The sequence below is a fragment of the Marmota monax genome, unplaced genomic scaffold (assembly GCF_021218885.2).
Source record: "Marmota monax isolate L192 unplaced genomic scaffold, Marmota_monax_Labrador192_F-V1.1 WCK01_AAM20220418_F8-fsc00038, whole genome shotgun sequence".
Taxonomy (NCBI): Eukaryota; Metazoa; Chordata; class Mammalia; order Rodentia; family Sciuridae; genus Marmota; species Marmota monax.
The window spans coordinates 10,102,520-10,112,639 of record NW_026692498.1 but is presented as its reverse complement, the minus strand read 5'-3'; the positions used below and the strand labels follow the sequence as shown (position 1 = coordinate 10,112,639).

General features: G+C 49.7%; 1 protein-coding gene across 1 annotated transcript; it reads right to left on the bottom strand.

Moving 5' to 3' along the window:
* Window positions 1–868: 868 nt before the first annotated feature.
* Window positions 869–9,849, bottom strand: Mta2 (metastasis associated 1 family member 2). The gene is made up of 18 exons (XM_046445533.2): window positions 9,370–9,849; window positions 8,604–8,671; window positions 8,209–8,302; window positions 6,601–6,718; window positions 6,402–6,465; window positions 6,098–6,215; window positions 5,685–5,787; window positions 5,400–5,499; window positions 5,047–5,235; window positions 4,868–4,942; window positions 4,692–4,750; window positions 4,092–4,189; window positions 3,825–3,964; window positions 3,100–3,328; window positions 2,809–2,898; window positions 2,210–2,328; window positions 1,954–2,102; window positions 869–1,681 (listed from the first exon to the last, which is right to left on the bottom strand). Exons 1-18 carry the CDS (start codon window positions 9,395–9,397, stop codon window positions 1,516–1,518), a joined length of 2,007 nt encoding a protein of 668 aa, XP_046301489.1. The 5' UTR covers window positions 9,398–9,849; the 3' UTR covers window positions 869–1,515.
* Window positions 9,850–10,120: the final 271 nt, after the last annotated feature.

Sequence of the window (10,120 nt, the reverse complement as noted above, 5' to 3'; positions counted from 1 at the left end):
GCAGCTCGCTTTTTGCTGAAGCTGGCTTTAAACTCCCAAACCTCCTGTCTCAGTCTTCCAAGCCACTGGGATTACAGGTGTGCACCCCCACACTCAGCCTGAGCAAATTGTCCCTAAAGATGTACCTAAACAGGAGCTGGAGCTGTGGCTCAGCAGTAGAGTGCTGCCTTGCATGTGCAAGGCCCTGGGTTCGAGCCTTAGCACCACATTAAAATAAAGGTATTGTGTCCACCTACAACTACAAAAAACAAATTTTAGGGAAAAAAAAAAAAGTGCCTAAACAGAGTAGATTGGACTCTTTTCCCCACTAAGGCATTCTTCCTATTGGGTTCCATTCAGTTTATCTCCCAGACCTAAAAAAGCAGGAAAAAGCACATGCCCCTCTCAAGGCAGGTGTTGAGGCTGGCCCTGAGGTCCTAAAGCAGCAGTCTATACACATACTCCACAGAGCTGGGTGGTATGATTCTGCTCTACCCAACACAACATACCAAGGTGGGCTACAGCTTACCTTAGCTACTAGCAATATCCAGAATTCCCTAAGGGAGAGAGGCAGTAATAGCTGAAAAAGAGGAAGAAGCACCCTCACACCCCTTCCTATGGAGGCCTACAGCCATCAGGGAGCCAATTTATCTCATCTTTCTTGGATGAATCTTGGCAAAGATTATGCTTGGGCTCCAGCACCTCTGGGAGCTGGTGGGACAGTTTGGGTTCCCCAAGAAGGCCCGCTGAAGTAGGCAGTTCAGGCTGCATCTCATAAAGCTGTACCCAGGATAAGCACCATCTGTACCTTTTTTATTGTCCTTTGTCCCTTAAAAGACATCCCCCAATACACACATCCATGGGAGAGAACAGCTGAGCCAGGAGGAGCTGAAGAAAACAGCTTTTTATTTGTTACTATAAGAACCAATTACAGAATCCGAGGTTAAAAAAACGGACAAAAGATCTTTATTTCCAAGATTGGCGTACAAAAGGCGGACAGGGAGGGGGAAGGAAGAAAGAGCGAGCATGGACTAGGGTTGATGCCAGTTTAGGGGCCTCAGACTCCAATTAGGAAAGTCCGGACACCGGACAGGAAGAGAAGCCCCCATTAGGAAAAAAAAAAAAAAAAAAAAAGACATGGCAGTGCACGCCCCCCTCCCCCAACCAGGTACCACTACCTGATATCTGTTACCTCTTCCCCTCCCCCATCCCCTTTCACAAAGGGAGGCAAAATTTTAAAAAAATTAAAAAACCCTCCCCCCAAGACAATAGTGGGTCCTATTCCCCAAATTAGGCTAGGTGCCCACATGGGACAAGTTCCTGCAGGTTGCCCTGCATCACAAGCATGGAGAAGCATGGGAAAAGGACAAGCCACAGGTGGCAGCACCAGAGGGCGCCCAACCCCTCCAGAGACACACATGCACTTGCTCCCATACTCTCTCACTCCTCATTCCCTTTGATACTAAAGGGAAGGGAGGTTTGGGTGTCCTAGGCACCCACCCTCTATCTCAGCCCACCTCCCTTCCCCACAGATGCTCAATCCTCCAGGACAATGGGCTCATTGGTGCTGGCAGGATGTGTGGGTGCAGGCAGAGGGACTGGAGGCCTCACTGCAATCAGCGTCTGCTTCACCTTTAGAGGCAAGTTGGGCCTGCGGGCAGCTCTCCTCATTTCCAGGTGAGTTAGAGCCTTGCGCAGGGCCCTGGCGGGAAAGAGCAAGATAGGAACAGAAAAGACTTAGAGAATGCTAACTAGACCCCCAAATGAAACCCCAGAGTTTCACTCTGTAATTCTGCCATCCAGCCCATTCTTTTCTGGCACCCACCCACACTTTTTTTTTTTTTTTTTTTTTTGTCTTTTTCTTTTTTTTCCATCTAGTTTTCCTGGAGCTAGTCTTGCTCAGAAACTCCTATTTCCCATACCCAACAAACTGGGTACTCAACCTCTCAGCCCGTCTCATTATGGAATCCCTACCTGGTATCTTTTGTGGCCACAAACACCACAGGATTGGGAGCATCAGCTGGGTTTAGTTTCTGACGTTTAGCTGCTGGCTGTGAGCTTGAACGAATCCCTGAGGCCAGAGGCCTTCCATTGGCAGAGAAGGGGACCCCTGCCCCTGCCATCTGGAAAAGGATGGAATAGAGCAATGAGGGAGGAATTCCCCTCCGATTCCTATCAGAAACAAAAGTCCACTCAATTCAGCTTGGCCTACGCTAGTCTTTCAACTCACAGTCTCATAGGCCCGTTTCACCATAATTCCTCCCAAGCCCCGGTTTTGGGTCAGCTGGTTTCTGTTGATTGGTGTCTTGGTGCCCCGAGGTGTTTTTGGTTTCAGAGGTGCCTGGGCCACTGTCAGGAAAAATAAATAAATAAAACAGAAATTTCATACCTTCTTCCTATGTAATTTCCCTTTCTCACCTCCATCTCTTTGGGCCAGCAGTTTGCCTAAGCATTCTCAAAAGTAATGATGGGGGAATGCTCTGAGAAGCTATTTAACAATACCCCCCCCCCAATCATATGAATATGATATTATCAAATCAGGTTATAGACATGAAAATGCATTATAGGGCTGAGGTTGTAGCTCAGTGGTGGAACACATACCTAACATGAATGCACAAGGCCCTGGGTTCCATCTCTAGCACCACAAAAATAAAGAAATAAAATACACACCCACAAAAGTATATAGTCGGTTAAGACTAAATCTCTTGGAATCAGTGGGAAAGAAAAATGTAGGAAGAAAGTTCACAGTAAGACTGGGAGCCTGACACCACTCTTAACTGTCCATATCCTCTACACACCCTGGATCCAGTCTGGTTCCCCATCCCATACCCAGATCTTTGACAATCGTTGCCAGGGGCAGCCGCACCAAAGGGTGAATTTTCAGTGGAGTCTTGGCAGCCTTAGGAAGTCGAATGGAGCCTAGACAAAAGAAGAAAAATTCTGAAGGGGTTTTGTTATTCAGACTTCTTCTGGGGCATGAACCAGGTCTAATCTCCTAAATAATAATAATAAAACTTCAGTGGCTTACTATCTCTACAGTCATTAAACTACCAGAGAAACACTGGTATCTAGCCAGAGCACCCCTGAACCCACCACTAGCCCGGCCACTCATGCCCTTACACTCTGCCTTGATGGCATTGGCATTGATAGGGGCATAGGGTCGTCGGGCAGCCCTCCTTGGCTGTAACAGGTCCCTGCACATTCGTCTGGCAAGACGGGTCAGCTTCGTGGTCTGGAGCAGGAAAGTCTGCCTGTTCTTGGCCAGCAGCTTGGCCCGGTTGGCGCTGGTAGTATAGGGGGAGAGACTTTGGGCTTCAGGTCTGGATAAATGTCCCCTCGAGTGTGGCTCCTGCAGGAAGGGCATAGGAAAAAGGGAGACTGTAGATTGGCACTAAGGCTCCCTTTTTTCTTCTAATACCTGCAGAGGGCAATTTATTTCTGCCTGATCTTTTTTGTTCGGTTGATTGGTTTTTGTATTTTTTTCCTTTGGAGTACTAATGATTGAATCCAGAGCCTCTCATGTGCTAGGCAAACTCTCTACTGCTGAGCTACATCCCCAACCCTTCTTATTTTGAGATAAGGACTTGCTAAATTGTCCAAGCTGGCCTCAAACTTGTGATCCTCCTGCCTCTGCCTCTTGAGTAGTTGGATTTATGGGCATGAGCCACACACAGCCATCTGATCTCTTTACTGACACCCCAATATAATGGGCTGCCCAACACTATCAAGTATCCCTGCCCATCAAACCATCCCCATGGAAGCAGGTGGGTATTCTGGCCTTTGCCTCAAGCTTATATCACTATGTTCACTGCTCTCTTCTGCCTGTCCCTCCCATTTATCCTTACTGTGGTGCCCCGAGCAGCTCCCTCAAGCTGGGTTGGGGTCTTCAGTCCCCCATATTTCTTCCAGTAGATCCAACAGGAAGCACAAAGGCGGCACTGCATGTTGGGTGGGCCCCAGGCATACCACTGGGCAGACTGTGTGGCTATAGGAGCATGGAGAGGAAAGGGGAAATTGCTGGTGGGAAACATGCTACCTGAGCCCCTTAGACTCTTGGGCTAGAGCAGGCCTCCCACCCACCCCTAGCATCCCTGTCCCTCCCTGAAACTCACTGTGGCAGCTCTCACAAGTCAGGCCCTTCTGGAATCCAGCCCCATTCAAACCAGGCTTTGAACCCACAGAAATGATCTGGTTAGGGTTTGGTTTAGTGCTAATGAAAAAAGTGGGAGAAATAGGGGAAAGAAGTCAAGGAAAAGAATTCATTTCCACCCTGTCTCTCTCTCTCTCTCTCTTTTGGTACTGCATATTAAATCCATGGGATCTTTACCACTAAGCTATAGTTTTTATGTTAAAAGAAGGTCTCGTTAAGTTGCTTAGGGGCTCACTAAGTTGCTGAGGTTGACCTCAGATTAGCAATCACCCTGCCTCACCCTCCCAAGTAGCTGGGATTGCTTTTAAAAAAAAATTATTTATATATATATATATATATATATATATATATATATATATATATAAAATTTTTTTAAAAAATTTGGTCCTTGGGATCAAACCCAGGGCCTCATGCATGCTATGCACATGTTTATCACTGAGTATTCCCAGCCCCTATTTTTATAATTTGATTCTGCCTTCTGCTCACCCCCAACCACTGAGAAAGGCACAGGTTGGAGGAAGAGAAGGAAATCATGCCATCCTCCCCTACCCACCTTACTTACTAGGTAGGGATGTAGACCTGTTTCAGTTTGCTATCTGCTTCAGCAGCTTTCAATCTTTTCTGCAAGAAGGGAAAGAAGAGAAGATTCAGAGGCTCTCAGCAGGGAAGATGTCATCAACTTCAAAGGCAGAGGTGAGCAAAAAGCATGTGGTACAGCCTCCCTAGCCCAGCCCATACCTGCTGAATATACCGGTCTGTGGTTTTCCACATGTAATAAAACTGAACTATGCTGGCAAGTGACTTCCAGGGTAACTAAGAAGGGCAGGGGGAGGAAAGATGAGCTTGTATCTGGCCCCAGGTCTGGGTTCCCTGACCCACCACCTCTCCCACCTCTCCTTTTAGCCCCATCCACTTACAAAATCCTGGCGAATGTCATTGAAATCCTTCCCATACTTCTCTAGGGCCTCCTCGAAGAGCATAGCCTCAGAGGCAGACCATTCCTCCATCTCATCCCGACACAGCACTGGGCCCCCCTGGGGCACCAGGGTCGACATGGCTTTAGCTAAGTCATAGCCATTCCTTTGCAATGTGTCCATGGCATGAAACTACAGAGAAAGCAGAGACAAGGCTAAGAACTTAAGTCTCAGCACCACTAGCCTGTTGCTCTTTAAATATTCCTACTTCCTGAGACATCCTCCTCTCCTATTCCCAAGGTCTGCAGATCCCCACAAAGCCATGCCAGCCCAACTACCCACCAACTTCTGCTCACCAGAGTGATGTCTCGGGAAGCGGCAGCTGCACTCATGTGCAGGCTTGGCTGCCGAATGGAGCTGCTGCAATCTAGGGCTCTCGCAAAGGTCCCCACAGCTCTAAGGGAGATATTGAGAAGTCAAAGAGAAAAGAAGGTGCAAACAGACTGAGGAATTAAGCCATAGGAGAAAAAGAAAAATACCCATACCAAAAAACAAATAAAGCCCATCTCTAAGAATGGGTAGGACTCAGAACTATGGCCACACCTCCCCCAGCCCATCTTCCCCATCCACCCACCCCTCACCGGGCCACCACGAGAAATTGATCAATCTGCCGGTCTGTGAGAGGATTGTCTGGGTCCCAGACCTTCATCTCCATCTTCTGTTGGTTCCGATTATCCAATTCTCCTGGAGAGCAAACAATGGCATCATCAGGGAGAAGGAAGGAGAGTAACTAGTGTCTTGATTACTCACAATTTCACCTCCTTCCTCCTTTCCGCCTACTTGGAGTCTATCAACCACCTCAACTCTCAGAATTATCCCAGCTGAGCCCATCTGCCCCTTTCAGGTTTCTAAGGACCCATTCCATCAGGGTCACAGCACAGAGCCTTACAGACTGTGCACTGCATACCTCAGGACATATCACTGTGACTGTGATGTTAGAGAGCCCATGGGAGTTAGATAACCCAGTAGTCATATAGTCTCCCCTGGTGCTTACCCTCTGCCAGACGATCTGGGATCTCAGCTTGGTATTTACAACCAACTCTGATCTCCCCTTGATCAGCTAGAAGTGTCTTCTGCACAGGGTCAAACACCAGTGAATAAAAAAAGCAGTCCTGGAGATGGGGAGAGAAAAGGTAAGCAAGGCAGTAGTCCAAGTAGGCAGGGGAGCAGTGGGGTTTACCCAGAGTTCCCAAGACAGGCAGTCTGTCAACCTTTACCTCTTCACTGTCCTACTTTTCTCCTATCTTTTAGGGGCAACACCCACTCCCCTCCCTCATCTTCTAATACCTCCTTCTCACCTCCTTTTCCAGGTACTGGCTCAAAATATCTGTCTCATTCAAGAGGGTCACACTGCATTTCCCCCTATAGAAAACAGGTTATAGAAAACCTTGAATCAGCCCTTCATTCCCTCTCCACAGCATATCCAATATACCACCCCCTCCACTGTATCTTCTAAATAAGTACATACAGGCCACATTGGTCCTGATCATCCTATACCTTATGTGGGTGGCTGGTAATGATTCAAATTGCCGAGAAAGAAAAAGTTCCCTGTGTTTCAACTGATGTCTCTGCTGCTCCGATACCCCTGGCTGTTTTGATTCCTCCTCAAACTCCCCTAGGACAATAAGGCAGAAAAAAGAAACTAAGTCAGAAAGAAGGCACCCTGGAAACTCTAATCCAGAGAAAACATTTCCTAGCTCAGTTGTTCTCACTCTTCCTGGATATCTTACCCTTACCTACCAGCTTTCTCTCTTAGCCTTATGCCTCATTATGAAAAACTGTGAGTCAAAGAATGCCATAAAAATGCATCCCATACCCAGCTACCAATGTTTAGACACTGCTCAAAGCGCAAATACTGCTACACCAGGCCCAGCAAGAATATCACACTTGGCTCTTTCTTTCTAAACTAGCTTGAGGTCCAGGAACCCAGTAAGATGAAAGAGTATCACACAAGGTTGTGTTTACTAGTTCCTCTTTTCAGATTTCAGGAGATTCTGCACTCTAAAACATCACATGCAACCCTAACTATCCCTCCCTTTCTACTTGGCTAATAATAGTTTGTGGGGCTTTCAAGGACAGCACCTCTCAAGCCAGTGCCAACACTTCCTCCCCAAGGAGCTGCAGCTTGCCCTGAAACCTTGGTGGAAAGGGTTAACCTGGCTAAGAGCCAATCAAAGTGGGAGGGGGTAGAAGAGCCTCAGGCCCAGGCTCATTGGTGCATTGTTCCCAACCTCAGGGAGAAGGGGGGCGGGGTGCAGATGGCTCCGCCCCTAGCCTGTGTGCACCGGAAACCCTGTACTAAGGCAAGGGGGACCACACCCCCCACACCCCTTCTGATTGGACAAGGCCAAGGTCAGCCCCTGCCAGATGGGGCTGGAAACCCCAAAGGGCCAGGGAACTTGGTAAGCCCAGCACTCCATTAACCTCTTCACGACCAAAGCACCATGGAAAAAGCAAAATAATTTAGGAAGAATAGGAACAAAAAGAAAGAAAACCAAAGCAGTAAAGGGAAAAGAAGCTAAGGAAAACTAAAAGAAAAACATTTTAAAAGAAGATGAGAATTTAAAGAGAAAAAGACAAGGCAAAAGGAAAAAAGAAGGATGTAAAATAAAGTGGAGGGGGAAAGGGAAGTGGTGAAAAAGAAGAAAAAGTGCAAGAAAACTTTCCAACCAGATGCCACCTTCTTATTTTCTCCCTTCAGTGTAGACTCATCACCTTGTGATTACAAAATAAGCCTGCTTCCCTGTTATGAAGGCTCCTCACAATCTCTTCCTCTTCAGCTTGACCTTCACACTCACTACCCACTGCCTTAACTGTATCAAAAACTGTCTTCTCTAAAGCTCTTCCTCCCCAATCTAAACATTTGTCCCCCCATCCTCTCTCTCTCACACACACAAACTATAGTCTGGCTTCTCTTATCATGGTCTCACCACCCTGCTTCCAACCCCAACGTGTAAAAACAGGCCTCCCTCCACCGACAGGGCATTTCCCAACCCCCAAACTCACACCCCTGCCTTGGGCACCCTACCAGGGGAAACACCTGCAGGGACATGCCCAGGCCTCAGATCAAGGGGAGGGGAGGGAAAGGGGAATGAAGGCACTCACTGGCATTACTATCAGCCAGGCTGTTGAGGCTACTAGAAATGTCCCTTCGCCGAAAAAGACAAACAACCTTTGCTTCCACATTTCCATTTGCAGTCTAAAGGAGGGGGAAAAATGTGGTAGTGAATATTGGTCATTTGAAAGTGGAAGACCTAAAGAAAAGACTAACAGCAGTCAATAAATTACTAAGGGACCTACTTCCAAATCCTTTTCCTTAGCCCCCAAGAGAGAACAGTAAAGTTCTCATTAAGTTCCCAATAGTCTTTCCTGATTACATCAAATGAATGAATGAATGAATGCATATGAATGGGTACTTAAGATAGGATCCTCTCTCACCTGAAGTTAGAGATCCCAGAAGAGACCACTTGGGGTGGGGGACTGGGTTCTGCTTGACTTACCTTGTTGAGCTCCTCAATCCGTCTAACCAGGTAAGGATTGCTGGAGGAGTTCTCAAAATAGACGTAATCTGTAGGAGGGGGTGGGGAAGAACCGGGAAGATCAGAAGAGGTAGGAGAGCCTGAGTACCTGGAGGAAAGTCAGCTTGAGTGGACCAAAAAGAGACAAGGGTCCAAGTAGAAGGGACGCTGAGATGTAGAAATGGACACTAAGAAAACAAGGATGCCCCCCACCCCTGCCGCACTTAATTCTAAAATCAGATCTTCACTCAGATGGAAGACTTAACAAAGTTATGAGAAGCAAGGGTTCCCCTGCAGTCCCCACAACTTAGTGATGGAGTTGCACCCACGTCGGCAAACCGAGCAACTGTTCACTCTAGCGCAGAGTCCCCCGCCCCCCACTTTGCTAACCGAGGCGCACAAAACACCAAGAGGAGCAAATCTCCAGGCAGCTAACCCGCAGGTGGCCAAGCGGTCGCCCTGGCCCTCGCGTCCCGTTGCTGCACTGTCAGCCCCTTCAACAAGTTTCCCAAGCCCACTCCCTGCCCGGGGTTCCCGAAGCAGCCCTCAGAGTGCCGTCGAGGTTGCCCGCAGCTCTCCGGGAGTCCAGATGCCCGACCGCGTCGCCGTCGCGGTTCCGGTTCCGGTCAGTGCTCCAGTCCATGCCGCCCCAGACGTGGCTTCTTGCGCCACCGGGTGCCGAGCCTCTCTGGTCCCGGCCCACAACCTCTCCCACCCCGGGTCCCGCACCTCTGCGCCGGGTACTCACCCCCCACCCGGTACATGTTGGCCGCCATGGCCGTTCCCGCCGCCGCCTCCGGCCGCACAAAGGGGTCCGGGAGGCTCGCGGGGGCAGGGCTCGGATCGAGGCGAAGCCCGCAGCGCGGGGATGGCGCTTCGCGGGAATCTCGGTGGGGTCTGCGTAGCCAGCAGCTCCGCTGCCTCAGCCGTCGCGGTTCATTCTGGCCCGCGCTGTCGCTGCTGCTGCTATCGCCTCACGCCCGGGACGCCGAGGCCGGCGCCGGTCCTCTCGGCTTCTTCCGGAATGAGCTCGTTCCTGTCGGACCCGAGCCAGGCTCCGGTTTCCCCCGCCCTCGCCGAGTCCCACCAGACGTTGGGCTCTGCCGGCCGCGGGTAAGGTTTGCCCTGCCCGCCTCGCCTCCTTCCGGAACACCTTCGGCGGATCCGGAGAACAAGGCCCGGCGCTCGGCTCAGGTCGGAGAGCAGGACCCCACAGATCGGCCACTTCCGGAAATGGTTCGGCTCTTTTCGGCCAGCCTGGGCCCGGCGCTCGATTATTTCCGCTTCAGCTCGGCTCCTCCTCCGAGAGCGGGAGAGGAGCGGAGCTTAACTCTCTCCTCTCTGGAACCCTACAGCTTCGACTGCGGCCCCGAAACACGCGCGCCCTCGCACTTCGCGTGGTTATTTGCAAGCGGCTTTGCCTGCTATTTGCATGAATGGTCTGCTCTCCCTTACCCTTTCTGCACTCCTCTTTATTCCTTCATCCCCACCCCACAGGG

Coding starts and splice junctions, on each gene's coding strand:
- Mta2 (XM_046445533.2), bottom strand. CDS start 9,397: ATGGCGGCCAACATGTACCGGGTGGGGG. Junction 6,216..6,401: donor GCCAGTACCTGGAAAAGGAG/GTGAGAAGGAGG, acceptor CCCCATCTCCAG/GACTGCTTTTTTTATTCACT. Junction 5,500..5,684: donor CAATTTCTCGTGGTGGCCCG/GTGAGGGGTGGG, acceptor TATCTCCCTTAG/AGCTGTGGGGACCTTTGCGA.